The sequence below is a fragment of the Vulpes vulpes genome, chromosome 9 (genome assembly GCF_048418805.1).
Source record: "Vulpes vulpes isolate BD-2025 chromosome 9, VulVul3, whole genome shotgun sequence".
Classification (NCBI taxonomy): Eukaryota; Metazoa; Chordata; class Mammalia; order Carnivora; family Canidae; genus Vulpes; species Vulpes vulpes.
The window spans coordinates 2,308,556-2,329,795 of NC_132788.1; the positions used below are offsets into that span (position 1 = coordinate 2,308,556).

At 67.3% G+C, this 21,240-nt stretch overlaps 1 protein-coding gene across 10 annotated transcripts in view; it reads left to right on the top strand.

Moving 5' to 3' along the window:
- Nucleotides 1-21,240, top strand: part of HDAC4 (histone deacetylase 4) — a 263,985-nt gene that overhangs the window by 218,689 nt on the left and 24,056 nt on the right. For 9 of the 10 annotated variants that reach the window (XM_072719004.1, XM_072719003.1, XM_072719005.1 and 6 more), the window contains 7 exons: nucleotides 254-474; nucleotides 3,006-3,263; nucleotides 5,162-5,348; nucleotides 6,489-6,622; nucleotides 9,418-9,538; nucleotides 16,204-16,250; nucleotides 19,787-19,894. In XM_072719004.1, coding sequence (XP_072575105.1) covers nucleotides 254-474; nucleotides 3,006-3,263; nucleotides 5,162-5,348; nucleotides 6,489-6,622; nucleotides 9,418-9,538; nucleotides 16,204-16,250; nucleotides 19,787-19,894 — 1,076 coding nt within the window. The remainder of the gene's footprint in view (nucleotides 1-253; nucleotides 475-3,005; nucleotides 3,264-5,161; nucleotides 5,349-6,488; nucleotides 6,623-9,417; nucleotides 9,539-16,203; nucleotides 16,251-19,786; nucleotides 19,895-21,240) is intronic. The other variant, XM_072719000.1, reaches the window with a different exon arrangement.

A 21,240-nucleotide genomic window follows, 5' to 3' on the forward strand; every position in this document is an offset into this window, starting at 1 on the left:
GTGGGTGGGCAGTGGCTCGGGGCATGTCACTCGGAAGTGCCCGCTGCTGGCAGGGGCCTGGGTGTCGGGAGAGCCGCCTGCACACGGCGGCCCTGCTCCCCGAAGCCCGTGCTCGCAGCTCAGGCTCACAGCTCGTGACGGTGGGCGCCCGGGGCTGTGGGGAGGGGCAGGGGCACGGCAGCTCTCAGGGGTCCCCGACGGCCCGGCCCCCCGCCGTCTGCCCCCGTGTTACCCTCAGCCCGCTGTCTTTCAGGCCTGGGCGCGCTGCCCCTGCACGCGCAGCCTCTGGTGGGTGCGGACCGCGTGTCCCCGTCCATGCACAAGCTGCGGCAGCACCGCCCGCTGGGGCGCACCCAGTCGGCGCCGCTGCCCCAGAACGCGCCGGCCCTGCAGCACCTGGTGATCCAGCAGCAGCACCAGCAGTTCCTGGAGAAGCACAAGCAGCACTTCCAGCAGCAGCTGCACATGAACAAGGTGGGTGTGCGGGCGCGGCGGCCGCTGGCGGAGCTCCAGGGAGCCCGGGGCCGGGAGAGGAGCCGTGGAGCCCAGGCTGCGGCACGCGTGGCGGGACGGGGAACGACGTGTGCAGCCGGAACACAGGCCAGGGGCCGGGGGTGGGCGTCTCGGCTTGTGGGGCCTCCTCGGGCCCTGGGGGTACTCACTCCTGTGAGCAGGCCCGAGAGCCCCCTACGATGACACGGAGCCCCGAGGGCACCTTCTGCACGCCCCTGGTACCTGCACGTGCCCGCCCGGTGGCCTACGGTGCTGGGGGCTGTGCGCACCCGCGCCGTCCCGAGAGCCACCCACGGGGCTGTTTGGAGCAGCAAAGAGCAGCCGTGCGTAGTGCCTTGACGATGGTGGCTGGCGGCGGCCCGAGCGAGCCTAGGGTGGTGCCCCCACTGCAGGGTGGCGGGGGACACGCGGCAGGAGCCAGGCCCTGGCACAGGCCCGGCCAAGGCCCCCATGGAGCCGGGCTGCCCCCCCGCCCCCCGCCCTCACCTGGACAGCAAAGGCACGTGCTCCCCGGGGGCCACACGGGGACCCCCAGTCTGTTCACTCCCAGTGTCGGAGGCCCCGAGTGTCCACCCTCCCGGCGCCGACTGTGGCTCCCTCGTTTCCGTGTGTCACTCTCCGACTGAGAGGGTGGGAGGCATCAGGAAGACGGGAAACACCTGTTCGTTCCTGGCGTGTTCTTGCAAAGGAGGATTTAGAAACTGGGTCATCTCTCGGGATCCTGTTACATGATTGATGGCGAGACTGAACGACAGCTGATGGGAGTGTTTGCACGGCGTGCTGCGGGGATCTCGGGGAGCCCACGACGTTACCTAGTGCCGTCTGGCACCAGTGCTTCCGCCCTTCGTTGGGGGAACGAGATCCCAACGGGCTCGCCACCCGACAGCAGGGCGCCCAGCCCTGGGTACCTCTGAGGCCGCCCACCCGGCCACCCTGCTCGGGGCGCACTGGGCATCGCAGCCATTCCCCTCACGGTGTGCGGCTGGCCCTCCCCTGGCCTCCTGGCACGGCCGCGGCCCCGACGTCCCCTTAGGCAGAGCAGCCCCGTGCGGCCGCTTCGGGTTGCCCCAGGTCCCTAGCCAAGGGACCCCCAGCCCGGGCCCAGGAGTCTCTGCGAGCAGGAGGGACAGATGCAGGCCTGGCTGTGCTCTCCGGCTGTGGCCCGAGCTGGAGCAACCCCCGGTGCTCCATGGGTCGTCTGTGCCCGAGCCTCACGTGCAGCGGTGTTTGGTGGGGCTTTGCCAGGCGGGGGAGCTTTCTGGAGGATGCCTGCCACCAGAGGGTGGCTTTCTGGGGCCGCGGTCCTGCCCGCCGCTGACCCCACACCGTGCTTCAGCCCCGAGGCGCCCAGGCTCGGCCGTGTACCCCAACCTTCTCAGTGTTGAACCCGAGACCTTGGGGTGGTCTGACCACGAGCCCGGCCAGTGGTCTCTGTTCTGGCCCCAGCTGCAGGCTGCCCTTCAGGGAATGCGCCTGAGGTCCTAAGGGCGTTGGAGGACGGAGAGCCGGGCTGCTCGGCGGGTTGGCAGCTGCGCTTGCCCGCGGGAGCCTTGCCCCGAGCCAGTGCCGTGGTGCAACCAGCCCCCGGCACAAGTGCGTTTCCGAGGCAGCGACAGGCCTCTGCGGGTGGCCACGGCCCAAGCAGCCTGAGCCCACGGGCGCCTGGTCACCGCTGAGCCACAGCCCCGCAGCTGTGCGCCCTGCGTCACGGGGAGGCCGCTGCTGTGGCCATGGCTGCCCCGACTCCCTCTGTACCGCGGCCTGGAGGCTGAGCTCCAGGGAGATGGTGGCAGCTCAGGTGCCCCTGCCCCTGCCCAGAGCTCCCGGGACAGCGGGGCCGGGAATCCTTCCTGGGCCGGCCGCCCTCGTGGAAGCCCCGAGTGTCCTGAGTCCCTGGAGGGGCCTGGAGGCCTCTAGGCAGACGCCCTCCTCCCAGGCAGCTGGGAAGGCCAGAGAGGGAGCCTGGCAGGTCCCTGTTCCGCCAGCCCTGCCCCCCTGCCCCTGGGCTCTCGCCATCCCGCGGCGCCCACTGAGGGTCAGGCCTCTGGGGGGACCCGCACTCCCAGCCCGGGCCGATGCACAAGAGGAAGGAGAGGGCGCCACCGGGCGCTACGCAGAATGTGGCGGGAGACCATTCTCCACGGCCCTGCGGCTCCTCCACGGAGACCCACGTCCGGGCTCTGGAGAGCGTCGCATTTGCTCAAAGCCACAGGCTGCTCCCCGGGTGCAGCCCCAGCTCCACACCTGCAACCTCCATGCACTGGGCACACGGGTGCCCAACAGATGCGCTCCCCACGCCGGCCCGTCGCCTTCCCGGGCAGATGGTGCCCTGCGCCCAGGTCGTGGGCTCGTGAACGGTGCCCGCAGGCCTTAGCTCGGGATTGCCAGCATCCCTCGGGGTGCTGCGCCCTTGCTCGGAGCTGTGCAGCTCGTGACGCCCCTTCTCTGTCCTGTCGTGTCCGTCACCCTCACCCCTCACCTCTGCCTTGTAGATTATCCCCAAGCAGAACGAGCCAGCCCGGCAGCCCGAGAGCCACCCCGAGGAGACGGAGGAGGAGCTTCGCGAGCACCAGGCCCTCCTGGAGGAGCCCTACCTGGACCGGCTGTCGGGGCAGAAGGAGGCGCACGCCCTGGCCGGGGTGCAGGTGAAGCAGGAGCCCATCGAGAGCGACGACGAGGAGGCGGAGCCCCCGCGGGAGGTGGAGCCGGGCCAGCGCCAGCCCACGGAGCAGGAGCTGCTCTTCAGACAGGTGACCGGGCTGCCCGGGGCGGCGGGGGGAGAGGCCAGGAGGCCGGGCCTTGGTCCCACGGGCCCCCAGGGGCAGCGTCCTGGGGCTGGCAGGCATGGGCACCGAGCGGCCTCTTCCCTTCCCCTGGCCCTCGCCCGCCGTGGGCATCTGTGCGCCCGTATTCCAGCCGGACGCCCGCCCGCCTGAGTCCCTACAGGTAACGGTCTCGTGCGCGCCGTGAGCTGACGTAAATGCAGGCACCACCGAGGGTCAGTGGGACTGGGCGGCGGCGTGAAGGGTAGGAGGAGGCACGTCGATGTCTTCGTTGATCGGGAAGGCAGGCAGGGCCTTTACGGCCCCAGAGGCCGTGGTGACCGATGTCATAAAAGAGCCGGAAGAACCGTGACACGCGGACCCAGTCCCAGACACTGACACGTGTTAACCAAACTCACAGGTGACGCGTGAATAAATCTGATGACTTATCAATTTATAACGAAAAGGAAAACTGCGTGTCCGCGAGACCCAGCACGGCCAGCCCGGGAGTCGGAGGCCCCGTGTTGGAGGCCGCAGGGAGGCCGCAGGGAGGCTGCTTGCTCCTGACGGCAGGCCGGGGCGGGGTGCTGCGGGCGGCCGGTGCTTGCCGACTCCTGTTCCTCGTCCGAGCTGCTCGGGCTCTGACGTCTGGGCCACGGTCCGGCCCGCCGGGCGCCCACCTCTGCTCCCCCAGGACCGGAGCGCGGGAGCTCGTGTCGGGGGAAGTGCTGCCGTTGCTGGGTGCACATCGGGCCCCGGCGGGCCTGGCCGTCCCGGACCGCTGTGGGGCCGCAGCCTCAGCACCGGAGCGCGACCGGGAAGCCTGCGGGGGGGCGGACCGTGCTCCCCGCAGCGTTCAGGGCTGGGGTCTCGCGGGTGATGGAGCGCTCGGCCTTTATTTAGAAAACGATCCTTACGCTGCTCAGACCCAGGACGTCCCTTAGGGACGCTTGTTCTCCGCATCCAGGAATACTAGTGAGCAGAGCGGCCTCGGGGCGCCTGGTGGCTCGTGTGGCAGCTGGCGCCAGTCGAGGCCTCCAGCGTTCGGTGACCAGCGTCGGGGGCAGGGCTCTCGGGGCTCCAGATGCCTGGAGCCGGGCCCGTGGGGGCGCGGGCACCTGTTGGGTTCTCTCCCTCCCTGCCCCTTCCTGCTGCACCATGGAGGCGGGGAAGTCGGGCGGGTGAGCAGGGAGGCCCCGTGTCCCTCGGGGGCCGCACGGCCGCTGCGCACCTGCCTCCCTGCAGGGCCCCGCATGTGAGATCCGTCCCTGAAGCCTCGGCCTGGCTCGTGGCCCGGCGCTGGTCAGAGGGTGCGCGGGCCTGCGTGGGGCAGCGGCTGTCCCCGCCCAGCGCCCACCTGCCCGGCCGCGCCGGAGCTCCCTTAGTTGCTAAACTGCCTGTTTGGGGTCCGGGCGGTGTCGCGCTCTTACCAAAACCAACTCTTGTCATAGAAACACACATTTTGTGAAAAGGAGTTTTTCACGAAGTTGCATCCTTTTTGCTCTGCCGATTTTTGTTGAGGGGGTGAAGGTCCTGGGGACCGTCCATCTGGGTCCCCCTCAGAGAGGCGCGGCTGGAACCCGACCAACGTGTGTTGCTCACTCAGCCAGCGTCTTGCTGCCCTCGGGTGGGGGCGCGGGGGGAGAGGCGGGGACCCAGCCGTGGAGTCCGCGTTCCCACTCCGGGATGGGCTCCCACGCACGTGTCTGGCATGTGGAGCAGCTCCTCCTGGGCGGGCCGGCCGGGGGCTGCCTGCAGGCGGGGGCTCCGTGGGCTGCCGAGCCCGGGGCTGCGCGCCCACGAGAGCCAACGGTCAGGCACGTGGGTTGCTGGACGCGAGCCGCGGTTTCCTGGCAGCACCCAAACCCCGCGTCTCCCCTCCCCAGCAAGCCCTCCTTCTGGAACAGCAGCGGATCCACCAGCTGAGAAACTACCAGGCGTCCATGGAGGCCGCTGGCATCCCCGTGTCCTTTGGCGGCCACCGGCCTCTGTCGCGGGCGCAGTCCTCCCCGGCGTCTGCCACCTTCCCCATGTCCGTGCAGGAGCCGCCCACCAAACCGAGGTTCACCACAGGTATGCGCAGGGGCTGGGGCCAGGGGGCTGGGGGTGGGGTGCGGCCCCCAGACAGGGTTCACCACAGGTATGCGCAGGGGCTAGGGGCTGGGGGTCCGGCGCTGAGCACCTGTGGCCCACACCTGGCCTGGGCCCGGCCGGGGGACCAGATGCATCGGTCACTGAGGCCCCCTTCCCACCTCCCGCTTCTTGATGCCGCCGTCTCCCTTGGCCCAGAGCCCACCTTGCCTTTGCCGGAGAATGTTCCCTCCGGAGACAAGCTGGCGGGCTGGGCGGCTGCCTGTCCGTGGGCCGCAGGACAGTGAGCTCGTCCTTCCTCATCGGCCCTTCGTGCGGGGCCCACACGGCCCGGGGGGCTCAAGGGTCTCAGGCCCCAGGGTGAGGCCGGCCCAGGCACCCGGGCTCTCGCCTTCGGGGTGGGGCTGTCCTCACTGCCTCACCCCTGCAGGAGCCTCCCCATTTCCCCCTGCCGCAGAGCCTGGGCTGGGCGACCCTGCCTGGGGGCGTCCCCGTTGCCCCGGGTCCCTGGTCCTGATCCCCACCCCCAGGCCCGCTGCAGACGGGGACTTAGCACGGGTTCTGGACTCGGTTACGTCCCTTTGAACACCCTGGTGCTGGCCTGTTCGTGCACGTGTCACGCAGGTGTCCTGACTGCCCTGGAAGTTTCTAAGGTTCCAGGGTCTCTCTTGGTTCTGACCCCAGAACCTTGCAGGAGACTCAGATCAGCAGCAGCGCTGCTTCGTGGGTTCCACTCCCTGATAGGATGGACTTGGATTTGGGGCTAAAGCTCTTAATTTGGGAAGACAGCATGGCCCTGCGACGCGGGGGCCGTGCAGCTTGGGGAGTGCGGGTGGCGGCTTCCCGGGTCGTTCTCCTTGCCTTGCTCCCCCAGCGGGGACCCCCGGCACCTGCCGTGAGCAGGACGCCTGCCTCGGCCTCCATCTCTTGGCCGCCCTTGGCCTCTGGGGAACATGGATCTGTCTGACACATCGTCCTGGTGGACGGGACGCCGTTGGCCGCTGTCCCCCACCAGGACGCGGTGGTGGGCCCCAGCCAGGCAGCGTCCCGGGTGGGTGGTGGGTGGCTGCCGGGGACCCTCGACAGCCCCCCTGACCGTGGCTGGGCCCCCCCGTTGTCCAGGCCTCGTGTACGACACCCTGATGCTGAAGCACCAGTGTACCTGCGGGAACACCAACAGCCACCCCGAGCACGCCGGCAGGATCCAGAGCATCTGGTCTCGGCTGCAGGAGACGGGGCTCCGGGGCAAGTGTGAGGTAAGCGGGGCCCAGGCGGGGGGCGGGGGTGGGTGGCTGTGAGTAGTTCCACCAGGGGCACCTGCCCGGGGAGCTGCTTTCCCCACACCCAGGTCCTCCCTTCAGGGAAGCTCACCTCTGTCCTGTCCCTGCGTCCTCCTGCCCCCCTCCATCCTGTCCCCCTATCCTGCCCCACTCCGTCTTGTCCCCCATCCTCCATCCTCCTGTCCTTCTGCCCCCTATCCTGCTCCCCTGTCCTGCCCCCCTCCCATCCAGTCCCCCCATCCTGTCCCCCATCCTTCTCCCCCCATCCTCCTGCCCCCATCCTGTCCCCCGTCCTCCTGCCCCCTCCCATCCAGTCCCCCATGCAGTCCCCCATCCTGTCCCCCATCCTCCTGCCCCCCTGCTCCCCCCATTACATCCTGTCCCCGCCCTCGCCCACCACTTGCTGAACCCCACGGCTGCTTGTTTTCCTTCTGGTCGAGTCCCTGGAGAAGCCCCTCTAGGCCATGCTGCCCGTTGGCACCTGGGCCGCGCGGCCAGGCCGGCCTCCGGCCTCAGTCCCCAGGGCACTTTCTGGAGGCCACGAGGGAAATCTGCCCTGTTGGCTTTTTGTTGAAAGTTCTCTTACTTGAGTATTTCCAAAAGCTGCTTGGAGGGTGCAGGGGCCTCGGGGCTTGGAGGGCTCCCCCAGGAGTGGTGTTGCTGCAGGGCGGCAACAGGGACCGTGGGACGCGGAGTCCGGCTGGGCTCGGCCCACACCCTGCACCTGCCCGTCCAGTGAGAAGGTTCTGGGCGGCCGGCCATCTCCCTGCTGCCCGGGGGTGCTGGTGCCCCGTTGTTCTCAGACGAGGGCCGAGCCTCTGCCCCCTGCCGCTGCTGCCCCGTCCCGGCGGCAGGAGAGCGGCAGCAGAGCCCCGGCCCCAGGGGACGGGAGGCCCCACTGAGCCACGTCCTGAGCTTCCTGTGTCCTTGGGGGTGGGGGCCGCGTTTCCCCGGAGCAGCCCGACTGCCCTTTGCCCGGGTGTGCGGCCACCACAAGGACCCTTGCACTCCGGGCTCTGTGGACGGGGGGCCGACGGCAGCCCCACCTGCCCCACAGGCGAGCCAGGCCACCACGGGGGCGGGGATGGGCGTGGGGTGCCCCACGGTGACCCAGGAAAGCCAGCGCCGCGCAGGTGAGGACCGCTCCCTCCCACCTGTCCCAGCCCCGGGCCACCAGTCCCTGCGCAGGCACGTCCGGGGCGGTGGGGGCCGCAGAGCCCCCCGTGCGTCCACCTGCTCCAGAAGTGGGATGTTTGGGAATTTAGGTCACTCGGTTCGGGCGAGCCCCCTTCACTGGTTGTACAGTGATTTCGAAGGGGCGGGGCAGCAAAGCTGGTCCTGCCTCCTGCCCCGGGGCCTCCTGGAGGACAGGACCCCCCCCCCCCCGGGGGAGGAGTGCAGGACAAGGCCTGTTTGGGGGCCTGACCTGAGGCTGCACCACTGGGGGGCAGCATTGCCCTGGCGGACACCCGAGGAGGAGGTCTCCCCGCCCTCCTGCCTCCCCAGGGGACCTCGTCCCGGGACGGGCTCTTGGTCCCTGAGGCCTCTCCTCAGTCCAGGGGCCTCTCAGGGAGCTTCTTAGGAGGCCGGACACCGACCGAGACAGTGGAGCAGACACCTGGGGAGTGGGACCCCGGGCCCTCTGAGCACCTGCGGAGTGGGACCCCCGACCCCTCTGAACACCTGGGGAGTGAGACCCCCGACCCCTCTGAGCACCTGGGGAGTGAGACCCCCGACCCCTCTGAACACCTGGGGAGCGTGGGACCCCCAGTCCCTCTGCCCCACTTTGGCCCCGAAGCAGGAAGTGCCACCACTCCCGAGCAGAGGGCCCAGGAGATCCAAGGAGGCGAGGGGTGTGCTGGTCGTGGGGTCAGACCTGAGTTGGCAGGACAGTTGGGAAGAGGCCTGGGTGAAGCACGCAGCTTCCACGTGGTGACGTCAGGGGCGCAGAGCCGGGTGTCCTCGAGGTGCAGGGGCGCTGACCTCGGGCGTCCTTGGGAAGCTGTCACCGTGAGCCGTTGTGGCCCAGGTGGTGGGGGCGAGAGCAGCCCCTGGGCCACCAGCACCGCGGCCTCCAGGGTCCGTAGACGCCCGGCGTGGGGCTGCGGCCCTCAGGGCCACGGTGCATGAGGCGCTGGCTTTCCCCTCGCTGCGTAAAGCACCTTCCCCTTTAGAGGTTGAATGAGCAGAGCCCCACTAACGGGTGGAGTTCATGTTAGTTCCTGGGGAAATGCGAAAAGAACCTGCAGCTTCCACGGGAGGAGTCTCCAGAGCAAAGGAAACTGGGCGGACGCGGACTCGGAGCTGGAGCAGCTGACTTCAGGCCCAGCGCGGATCCCCGCGAGGGGCTGATGCGGGGGGCTCGGCGGCCTGCGGGGCTGGGTGTGCGGGGGGGGACCCTGCACGGCTCCCACCGGGTGCAGCCCCCACCCGAAGCGCAGACCCCAGCAGCTGGAAGGCAAAGTAGCAATTTGATGCCAAATCATTTGGGTGACGGAAGGTTAAAGCGTTGAAGGCTGGAATTTTCTGTCTAAATCTGTTCTTCAAAGTTATAATTAAAGCGTGAACCCTCCAAAACATTTTTTAAATATTTCTAAACGTGTTGGGTGCTGTTTACTTTCTGTTTTGCAGGAACCAGATAATTTTGTGCCCGTGTAGATAAAAAATTCGTCGGTTTCCTTGGGGGGCTGGTGTGCTAGGAATGATCGCTGGGGCAGGCCGGCCCTCCGGCCCCGGGGGAGACGTGAGCCCCTCTTCCTCTGTCCCCACAGTGCATCCGCGGACGGAAGGCCACGCTGGAGGAGCTGCAGACCGTGCATTCGGAGGCGCACACCCTGCTCTACGGCACAAACCCCCTCAACAGGCAGAAACTGGACAGTAAGAAACTTCTAGGTATTTCAAGGCCTTCTTTACCTTTACCGCCCTGCGCCTGCTGGTCCCGCCCCTTGGCCCCGGCCCTGCGGTGGTGGCAGCGGCGGTGGCGGCAGGGACAGCCCTGTGCGCGGCGCCTGCACCAGGTACCGAGCTGGGGGCTGGGGGGGCGGCTGGCTCCACGTCTGTGTCGGGCACGTGGTGTAGAAAGTGTGACAACCACTGGATTTGCGGAATGTTCTAGAATGGCGTCCATACCAGAGGCCAGTGGGTGGGGGTACTCATGCACCTGCCCTGAGCATGCTGTCGGGGGCAGGGGGGCAGCCTGGGCAGGGTCTGGGCCTCTGCGCTGGCGGGGACTCGGGCATCTGCAGCCGAGGGGGGGGCTCCTGGGCGCCGGCCCCACCTGCTCGCGGCCCTCCCAGGGCACTTCTCACCCCGGCTTCCCGGCCACCGGCACCGACACGGCAGGTGGCTTTTCCGGTGTCACCAGGGCTGGTGCTCGTGCCATCCTGGGCGGATCGCACTGCAGGGCGCCCCGTTCGTCCACGTGTGTGTGCGTGCACTCGCTCCTCCACGCGCTCACGCCCTCACCCCTAAGGAGCGCACCTTCTGCGCATCTTCTGTGCGGGAAATCCTGGAGGCACCGGCCCCCGGACGGGGTTGACGTGGCCTTTGTCTGGAGAGCGGGGAGCAGACAGCTGGGAGGAAACCCATGTGTCCCGCCCGCGGTGGCAGCCTTGCTGCTTCCTGAGCCCCCGCCCCCACCCAGTGGTAGCCAGGCTTCCAGAAGACGTGAAAACTGGCTGTGGGAGATGGGAGAGGGCCCCGCGGCAGGAGAGCCCGGAGGCCGGAGAGCAGGGGCACGGCAGGTGCCAGGAAGTGTCCTCCAGCGCTGGGGACAGAGACCACCGACTGCGGGGTCGGCCACCACGGAGACCCTGGGCCTGGGGCGGACGGTGTGGAGTGGTCAGAGCAGGGGCTGGGCCCGAGGCCCGAGACGCCCGCCCTCCCACGCCCGCCAACCCCCGGGCCTGCAGAGGGCACAGGGCTCCCTGGCTGGGATGAACGTCGGGAGCAGAACGGGCACAGCGCCTGCCCGCCTCCCGCCACCCCGCATGCTGACCCTGCCCCGTGCAGACCTGAGACCCCTCCTGCGAGGTGACCAGCCCCAAGGAAGCCGACACGGGGACACCAGGCAGGGAGCCCACAGTTCATAGCCCACCGTGTGCGGGATCTCCCCATGCCCCTTAGGGCCTCCGTCTGAGAACAGGTGACCGAGGATTACCTGCACCTGGGACGCGAGCGCTTCATGGGGAGATTGAGTGTGAAACAGGGCAGCTCGGGGGCAGGCTTCTGGGAGAGGTGGGGACACGAAGGAAAACCAGAGCACCCTCAGTGCCCTTAAGGAGGACGTAGCACGTCCGTGTCGTGTGGACCAGAGCAGCAAGGAAGGAAGAGCCCAGAACGCTGGAGACGTAAGTCACACCAGACACTCGCGGGAGGAAGAGTAAGGGCTCCAGGGAGCGGGCTGGCTGCGGGGGCTCCGGGGGCTCGCCACAGGGGAGCAGGAGGGCGTCTTGGAGCAATCATGAGCCAGCCCCGGAGCCACGGGCGCCGTGGCCGCCCAGACCCTCTGGGGAGCAGCAGGGACAGTCATGGAACCGGGGAGGGGGGGGGTTGCCACACTCGGGGGCCAACGCCCCATGACAGTGCCGCCTCGCCAGTTCTGGGCACAGACTTGTCCCAGCCCGAGGCCTTGACCCGGCCAGCAAGGGTGACCAGGAGCAGGAGCAGGAGCAGAGGCACCTGCACACATCCCCCTCCAGGCTGCCGGGGTGGACGCTGGGCCGCGGGCAGGAGAGCCAGGCCTGCCCCGTCTGTTCCGGCTGCCGTGACCGTCCACAGCTCACAGTCCTGGAAGGCTGGAGGTCTGGGGTCTGGGGCCACGCAGCGGGCGAGGGCTCTTCAGACTATAGGCCCCGCTGCGTCCACCCCGGGGGCCGAGGGCAGGGACCCTGGTGGGGTCACCTTTGTAAGGCGCTGACCCATCACGAGGGCACCACCCCATGACCTGACTGCCTCAAGCCCACCTAGTTACACCGTCACACCAGGTGTCGGGACGTCACGCGTGAGTCTCGCCCAGCCCGCCCCGTGGGGTGGAGGGGCGGGCCCAGGAGCTGGCCGTGTTCCCCACATAGAAGCATCCGGACCAGCCTGGAGCAGTGTGGCCGAGAACCCACCAGTGGGCCGGGGCCAGGGTCCCCTGGGGCTTCCTCTTACCCCGTTCAGGCCCTGCTGCCTGCACTGGTGGGAGCTCGTTTCTGCCACCCAAGATATCCATCCCCGGATGTGGGGCTGCGACCTAGTGGGCTCAGAAGGACTCCAGAGCCACCCCCCTGGCCACGTGCGGGTCTGGTCCGTAGCCCGTCCAGGGTGTGACCCGGAGACCCCCTCCAGCCTGCCCGTCATGGGACCCATCACCTCACCGAGGCTCTTTTGTCCTCTGCTTACGCGGCAAGATTTGTTCTTGCTCCTGGGTTTTTCAAAGCCCGGCCCTTGTGTTTTAGCGTAAATGTAGGGGGTGAAACCATAGGGAGAAGCGTGGGGACCGCGGGCCGGGGGCAGGGGACCCGTCCCAGCTCCCCGTGGAGAAGCGCGTGCTGGTGCACTCTGTCCCTCGAGTCACGGGGTGTTTATGGTGTGGACTGCGGATTGTCCCCCGAAAGGCAGCTGTGAGGGCGTCAGGGACACCCAGAGGCCTCACCCCGGTGGTCACGGAGCAGGACGTGTGCAGAGGGCGGGAGATCTGAGCCGCCAGCTCCCAGGACGGGGCCGTGGGAACCCAGCAGCAAATGTCCAGGAACGAGATGGGTGCCAGCTGCGCCCAGAGGGCAGGGCCTCGGCTGGGGCCAGCCAGAGGTTCAGAAAGGAACCTCCGAGGACGCGGACAGCGGGAGGAGCTGAGCAAGGAGGCCGCGTGTAGGCCAGCAGGCATGATGGGCAGGTCGGCCCGGTCCCCAGGGTCCTGCGGGATCCCCGGGAAACACTGCTCCTCCCAGGGCGGCACCTCGGCGGCCTGAGCACTGTCCTCCAGCGCGGGAGCGGAGCCCGCGGGCCCCATGATGTCGTCAGGGCTGCCAAGGCCCAGAAGCCGCAACCCCCTGGCCTCGGGGGTCACCGGGAGCTGGCCAGACGGCCTCAGTCAGCAGCACCGGCCGTCACAGAGGCTGCGGCGTGGGCTGTGGTCCAGCAGGCTGTGCGGCTCCGTGGCCGCCCCACGGCCATCACCACCAGGCCTTTGGCACCTGCGTGCCCTGAACTGGAGACGATGGACGGGGGGAGGGTGACCTGCGCCCGAGCCGGGGTGGAGGGCTGGAGCGCACCAGCAGGCGGCTGCACTAGGTCCCTGAGCTGGTTTCAGAGTCGGGGGACAGATGACGAGAAGGGAGGGACGAGGCGCATGTGGGGCCTTTGGGCGAGAGAGGGGCGGGCGTCGCCAGCAGGGCCTGGAGCCTTCCCCGCGTGGACCCTTCCTCGGCCGCTCCTGGGCCGCGGTCACCGGTGGGGCTGCCCCCCCTCAGCTCGGGCCCACATCACCGGTGCCCCCAGGCCCCCTGTGCTCTCCGGCCTCTGCTGAGGTGTGCGTCGCCGTCCTCACACCTGCCTCCCCCGCCCGGACGCGCCCTGATGCAGTCCTCTGACCATTTCGTGTTCACTCTTGTGTTGCCAGGCGCACGTCGGGAGTGCGTGTAGCGAGCAGCGGTGAGAGCCGAAGTCCTGTTTCCTTTTCTTTTCTGCTAAACACTGTTTTAGACCCATTCTCATGGCTACGAGGACACCTACCCAGTTCCCTTTCTCCCCTTGAGACTGGTTTTTAAACTTGTGGTAATTGTCCGAGCCAGGAGTCCCGACGACAGTCCGACTGGTCCAGACGTAGTCAAGTTGGCGGTGACCTCAGGGGTCGCTCACGTAACCGACTGGGCACCTGAGCACTACGGTGTGAGCTCCCGCCCTCGGTGTATGGAATCCCCCAATTTCTAAGGCGTGTGCAGGAAGCCCTGCGTGGTCACCGAGGTAGCGGCGCCCTGCAGACGGGGCCGCGGACGCCCGAGGTGTGCGCCCGAGCCCTCGACGTTCCCCGAGGTCCGGGTGCCTCCCGACGGCGGCAGCTGAAGGGGAGCCTGGCAGGGCTCGGGAAGGGCCGAGAGAGGAGCGGCGGTCACGCCGGAGGAACGCCAGGCCTGCCCCACACCCGCGGGCCTCCCAGGGCCTCTCTCCACAGCCGCCGTGACGGGAAAATGGGGCCCTCCACCAGCCGCCACCTCCGCCTGGACGGCTGTGGCCTCACCTAGGGGATGGTGGCCCCAAACCACAGGGCCAGAGGGGGTCACGGGCGAGCAGAGGCTCGGTCCGGGCGGAGATGAGCTGCACCGAGTGGCCGTGCGCCTGAGCAGCAGCTTCTAGAAGGGCCTCCCTGCGCAGAGCCTCACCGCCCACCCGGGACGCTCGCGAGCCATCTCGACCTCGGATGGCTGGATGATGAGCCGAGTCAGAACACGTCGGGGAGTTGTGTTTTCGGCATTGACAGGATTGACTCTCGTTTCAAAAACAGAAATCCAGTGTCTAGAGGCCCCGGGCACACACGTGTGAACAGTCACACGCACAGACCCGTGAGTTATCTGGGACAAAGCCCTTCCACCGCCCAGCGCCACGTTCCTGCTTGGAAGCGGCCGTGGTGGGAGAAGCCGTCGTGAGGCCGCTCCAGCCCCAGGGGCCGCCCAGGGCCACGGGCATCTTGAAGGCTGGGCTGCCACTGCCCCCGCCGGGAGCCGCTCCATGGCCTGGGCCACTAGTCGGGGGGACACGCGGCAAAGCAGGCCCGTCACGGGCTTGCGTCTCCGCCTCTCCTGCCCCAGCCTGCTCCCCCCGCCCCACCTGGTGGTCCTGCAGAGGGTCGCGGTTCAGGCCGAGCAAGCCCTCGGGAGCCACCCTCCCGGGCATCCCACCGCCTCCTGGCAGGCCCGGCCCCCACCCACTCACAGGTCTGCCAGTTGCCGGCTGTGGGCTAGCAGTGAGCACGGGGAGGGCAGACCAGCCCCCACCTCACGGGGCCGTCGGGAAGGCGACGAGGCAGCAGGGCCTCGGATCCAGGCAGTGGCCCTGAGCGAGACATGGCACTGGGGGTCTTGGCGGGGGCGCAGGGAGAAGCAGGTCTGGGGCGGGACCCGCATCCAGGCCTTGCAGGGGCAGCAGGGGAGGGCTGGCCCCGGTGGGCGCCGTGGCCCGAGGTGAGCGTGAGCATCCCGGGAGCAGCAGGAGGGTGCGGGCGGCCAGAGCCTGGGGCGTGAAAGGCCCTGGGTGGCTGGGTGCCCGGTGTGGTCCACACTGGGAGTCAGGGTGCGGTGGGCGCAGGCCGGGTCCCTGACCTGACACCTGTTCTCGTCCGTGGTGCCAGTCATGTGATCCCTGAGCATCGCACAGGAGCAGCCGTTCTGGGTCGGGCAGGAGGTGTCGGGAGTGGGCCTACCCTCCGTGGGCACAGCTCAGCCGGGCCTGGAGGGTGGAGTCTGAGGCTGGAACCTGCTGAGAAGGGCAGGGGGGCCGGGGGCCTGGGTGTAAGGGGGGAGGGGCAGCAGACAGAGGCTGTCCTGGGGTCAGCTCCTGGAGGGATGGCACCCGTGGAGCCGGGCCAGCTCCTGGAGGGAGAGCACCCCGTGGAGTCGGGTCAGCTCCTGGAGGGATGGCACCCGTGGATCCGAGTCAGCTCCTGGAGGGACGGCACCCGTGGAGCCGGGTCAGCTCCTGCAGGGAGAGCACCCCGTGGATCCGGGTCAGCTCCTGGAGGGACGGCACCCGTGGAGCCGGGTCAGCTCCTGGAGGGACGGCACCCGTGGAGCCGGGTCAGCTCCTGGAGGGACGGCACCACGTGGATCCGAGGCCTTACACCTGGAGGGGTGCCTCTCCCTTGGAACACATGAGTCTTATGCTGGTGGCCAGCCAGCCCTGGGTCACACTGAGGAAGAGGACAGTCGCTGCTTTGTCACCGGGTCCTGAGCCCGTGGGGGAGGGCGCTCGCCTGTGTCGGGCCGGGGCAGGCCTCGAAGGGCAGCTCCCACAGGGTTTCGGGCCGTCCACCTGGACCGGGGCCATCTATAAATGGGGAGGGGGCTGTGGCTGTTCACGTCCCCACGAGATCCCTCCGCGTCTAAAGGGCGCACCGCAGGTGTTGAATTCGGGGCCTATCGCCGTTTCCCACAGGGGAGGGCGGCCAGAGCCCAGAACCTGGGAGCCTGAGGGCCGCAGGGAAGCTCACTGAGAAGCGGGTCGGGCTGTCAACAGCGAGATTAGCTCGGGACACAGCCCTTGTGGTTGTGGTCGTGTGTGATGCCCGTGAGCTCAGGCTGGAAGGAGCCCCCCCCCGGGTGCCCCCCACACCCCAGAGCACTGGCTGCTCCTGCAGACGTCCGCATCCGCATCACTGCACGGGAGCTGTCGCCACGCAGCCCGGGCCACACGGTGACTCGTTGTGGAACCACTTTGCTCCTTGGTGCATGGATATGGTGTGTGTCCCCCTAGTGCCGGGCACCGCTCGCGCCCTGTTCCCAGGCCCCCCTCCTGGGCTCCGTGCAGGCGGGGCGCCCGTGACCTTGCCCCCCTGACCTCCGCTGTCCTTCTCCCCGCAGGCTCGCTAACGTCGGTGTTTGTCAGGCTGCCCTGCGGTGGTGTCGGGGTAAGTACTGCTTTAATGTGTAAATAATGTCCTGTTTGTTCTCGGGTCCCGGTGGCCGCAGACATCGCTGCCCTGTTTTCCGCCGAGTGGATAATTGCTGCCAGGTGTTTTCCATAAACGGGGCCTGACGGGCGGGGCTGCCCCGCGCAGCACGTGTGGTTCGGAGGCCCAGGGGCCGGGCTGGGGCCGCCTCCTCCGGGAAGGCCGTCGGGCGCCCGTGCCCGCCTCGGGGAGCCCTCTGGTGTGCGGGTCGCTGGCCCCTCCTCACCTGCGGGGAAGAGCCCGCTCGACTCGGGCCGTGCCTCCGTCACGCGGTAGAGCAAGTGCCCTCTGCCCGCCCGAAACGTGCCCGGTAGACACGAGGAGAGGCGGCCCTCCCGGCCCCTGGGGGGATGCTGAGCCGGGAAGGACCCCGCGGTCTGGCCGGCCGCCGTCCTTGATGCCGCGGAGGTCAGGTGTCCGCAGCCCGAGCTCCCCGGCTCCTGTCGCCTGGGATGGGGGCGGGGTGTGGCGAGAGCAGGCCCCGGGCCCTGAAGGCAAGTCCCTGCGTCGTCCCGGGGACCTGCGGCCTCGGGGTTCCGGGCCCCGGCGCTAGCGAGGCCGGACAGACACGTGGACCACAAAGCCGCCCGGCCCGGAGCTGCGCGGCGGCAGAGTGTGTGCCTAATTACAGATCGCGGGGTGAAGCTCGAGGTCTGGATTCTGTTATGGAAATGAAACAAAATTGTTTTCTTCCTGAGTCTTTACAAAACTCGCTGCTTTGAAAATTATCCCGTCAGAAAGAGAATAAACGGCGTTTACTCATACCACCACCAAGCCCCCTAGAGTTATTTTATTTTGTATTGTAAGTAGGCTGCAATCTCTTAATTCGGGGCAAATTTTTGGCCAGACTTGAAAAGGCTTGGATTCGGCTGCCCTGCAGCCAGCGTGCTGTGCGAGGCAGGATTTAAAATTTGCAAATGAAAGCTGCAGTCGGGGCCCGGGGCCTGGAGCCAGGCAGCCCCCCCGGCCCACCCGAGTGTGCGTCCAGACCGAGCCCCTGCAGGCTGGCCAGCACCCACCTTCACGTCCAGGCACGCAGGCCTCCAGAGCGGGAGCCGTGCACAATCCCACCAGGTCGAAGTGGGGCGAGAGGGAGCGTGAGCCGTGGCGGGTTCCGGGGTGGTTCTCTCTGGATGCTGTGCCAGGATCACGTTGCTCGTGTGGGCTCCATGTCACCCGTGCAGGGGCCACCCCTCGGGGGTCAGGAATGCAAAGGAGACTTCAGGAGCCAGAGTGTGGGTGGGAGCGTGGGCAGGCAGGAGGAGGCTGCTGCGCCTCTCCTGAAAGTCCGACTTAACATTTAGGGTGTGTGATGGTGTTTTAAGGTTATGCGCCAGCTCCTGTCTCCTTAACTGTGCTCAGGAGAGGCTTTGAGCCCCCGTAACCTTTGTTCAAAGCAACTTGTGCTTTGCTCACCTCCTGATGATCCCATTTTCCCTCAAGGGGACCTGGTGTGGCTGGATCCCCCTCCACCCCTCGCTGGCCCTCAGTGCTCTTGGTGCCCTAGGGCTGTGCCCCCAGCTGCATGGCTCCCTGGGGCCGTGATGTGCCCACAACTGGCCACCCCTTCCCCAGCACAAGCCTTAAATCCCTGCAGGAAGCGTCCTCCACGTCTTCCTCGGCTCATTGCTGTCGTTCCCGTAAGAAAGCGGAGCAGGCCTTCTGCTCTCTGCTGTGGCTGCCACTCCTGCCTCAGTGAATGTCCTACCACCTGCCCCTCGGCAGGGCCCGGTGCTCCTGGAACCATCCCAGGCCGGTCTGGTCCCCGTGGGGCGCTGGAGGACTCAGGCCCTGAAGCAGCGGGAGGTCGCGTTGGGCTCTCTGAGCACAGTGGCAGCCGCACACCCTGTCCCTCACTCTGGGCAGGACATCACGGGGCCTCTTGTGCCCACGCACAGAGACCTGGCGAAGCGTGCGGAGCGCCGTCCATCCTCCCTCCCGGCCCTGGTTCAGGCACAAGACCCCAATCCGCACCTCCTAGGGAGAACTAATCCGAGCGGTCCTCAGGGGAGCGGCCTCTGGCGCACCTGCCCCGGACATCCTCACCCTCGCAGAAGGCGCAGGAGCTGCCGGGCTCCGTCCGCCACTCTCGCTCGGGGACTGTCCCCTTCGATTTTCGGGAGTGGGCTCTGCGGCCGAAGGAGCTGGCCCGGGACCGTGCCGTTTGAACGGCCGCTTCCGCGAAGAGCAGCACAGTATTATTTACCACAGAAGCCGGCCTTTGAAAGTTGAATATTAATGCCGGAGAGTCGGCAAAGCGCAGAGCGCTCTCTGGACATTTGGAAGCTATTTAAAGAACACAGAGGTTTGGTCATTGGAAAGAATGGCCCTCACAGAGCAACACTCCTCCGGAAATGGCTTGAACCCCTCATAAATGTATTTTCAATCATCTTGCTTTGAAGATGAAGCTTCAAGAGTTCACTGCAGGAAATCCATCCGCCCCACGTAATGATCGGTGTCTCCGTCAGGTGGGCAGGGGCCTGGGCGCACCTGGAGGGACCTGGGTGGGCACCTCCGCGTGCCGCTGCCCGGCCTCCGTCCCTGGACTCCCAAAGCATTCAGTGCTCGGAGGAGGTTGATACGGGAAGCAGCGGCTCTCACGTACGCTTGGCCGACGCTGCGCTACAGGTGACCGGGCTGCAGATGCCCAGCGCCTCAGAACCTTCGCTAGGCTGCGTGCATCCCCACGGAGGGCGGGCGCGTGAGCGTGATGGTGCCCAGATGCCCTGGCCTGGCACCGGGGGCTGCGTGCTCCATCTGGTCCCTCCGATCCCGTCCCAGCTGACGTGCAGGGCTGGCTGCCGAAATTTCTTGGTCTTCTCTAATGCCCACATTGGCCAGAGCTGTAGGAAAAAAAAAAAAAAAAAGATCCAACGTGCCTACGTAACCAGATAAACCAGCACACAAGCAGAGGTTACCCGAACGTGTTCGTGCCACACACGTTTTCCTGTTTGAGGTGGAACAGAGACCCGGGCAGAGCGGTGCGTGGCCCCGAGGGAGGGCTCCCCGCTCCCACCCTGCACGAAGGCAAGTCGTCCTGTGGAGAGACCTCTGATTCCCACCCTTAGGCCTCATCCGGCGGCCGTTACTGTCGCTCCCCTGGGCTCGCGGTGAAACCTAACCAGCAAGGAGCCTGGTGACGGTGACTCGGTCGCCCTGAGCCTGAGCACATCCGAGCAGCGGAGGAAAGCAGTGGCACCTCGGGAGGGGCTGACGTCGCACACGCCGCATCCCTGCTGCATCTACGGTTCTTTCCCTATTTAGAAATTGTTGGCATATCTTAAAAAAAAAAAAAAAAAAAAACGCCCAAATGTGAGTTGTGTGTGTCGTATCATTAGTAAAAGAGGCGAGCGGCTCCGGGCTAGGATTTCAGAGGCAGAGCCCACAGGCCTCGCAAGCCCCCCGACCCCCACATGGCCCCCGCAGGTGTGGGGCACAGGGGTGACGCCCCCGAGACATCGCCTCAGCCTCACGCAGGGCCCCTGTCTCCACAGGTGGACAGCGACACCATATGGAACGAGGTGCACTCGTCGGGGGCGGCGCGCCTGGCCGTGGGCTGCGTGGTGGAGCTGGTCTTCAAGGTGGCCACCGGGGAGCTGAAGGTCGGTGGGGACCCTGCAGAAACGGGGCTCTCCTGGGGGCGCGGGTGGGGCTCAGCGCCCCGGGGTCCCTCTGCAGCAGGGGACGTGCCTGGGGAGAGTCCCTGCTGATCCACGGCAGCGTCGCCCACGCTGGTAACACACGCGGCGGTGCAGGGGCCCCCGGGGTTGGTTGTCCCCGTGGTTGGACGGCCCGGGAGCTCTCGTGTGCGAGGGTGTCCTCCCCACGGGCCACGCTGGAGATGAAGACCAAGGTTCTTAAAAACACGCTCGTTAACGTGGACGTAATAGCGGCGTCCAGGTCTTAGTAGACGAGCCGCCGACCCCGACCCGCTGCTGCCTCGTCTCTGGCGACCCTTTGGCAGAAGCGCGTAGAGGGACCCGGCCTGACACCGGATCTAGAACTGGGCAAAGGGCGCGCGTGTGCGCAGCTTTCTCGGGTAATTGTGGGGATTCTGCCCTGAGGCTCCACCACAGTCCCACGCGTGCGGCTTCTCGAAGGTTAGTGGCCGCGTGGACCCCGAATCCGCGGCAGGGAGCCCTTCCTTCTCACACAGAAGCCCGCTGGTGTGGCAGGCTGAGCGGGGCCGCTCTCCACACCTGGCTCCGCAACACAGGGTGCTCCTCGTTTGGAAACTCGGGCTCCTTGAGTCATGTAGATCCTCCAGCATCTCCACCGAGTCTGGAACGCGGTATCTAGGGCATCACTGATTTTTGAGACCGTTCATACCGGCACGCACCTCACCAGGAAGGCCCTCCGAGTGCGGGGGGAGCTCAGGGTGCGCGTCCGCCGAACTTCTCGTCCTCACCCGAAGGCTCAAGTCTTGCCCCTGACCACACCGCCCGTGGGCTGGCCCCACGTGCACTTGCCCGTCCCTCCCCTTTGCTCACTCGAGCTGTTAGGAGGTGCGCGTTCAGGGGCAGGGATTTAGGGAGAGCCATAAATGTCAGTGCATCGTCACACGTTCTTGGGAGCCTGTCCACTTGCACATGTGTGGTGGGGACGCTCACCGAGTGCCCTTTTCCTGGCACTGCCGACCTCTCCCCGGCACGGGCAGGCACCGCACCGCCCTGCACCGTGGTACGGCTGTCAGCACAGTGAGAAACGCAAAACGAGTGTTAGGATTAGGAGAACAGGCCCCCTGGTCACGGGGACCCCAGGGGTCGCAGCCTGCCCTCCCGGGACTGCTGTGCAGGGACAGTCTGGTCCTGCGGCATCGAGAGTGCCAGAGGTGGGGGCCCCATCAGTGTGTCCATCACCCTGTCCGTCCGGAGCTGTCCCTGCAGCAGGCTGAGCTCCGCCGCCCCAGCCCCGTCATCGCTGCCGGCCCGCCAGCCCTGGGGGCGCT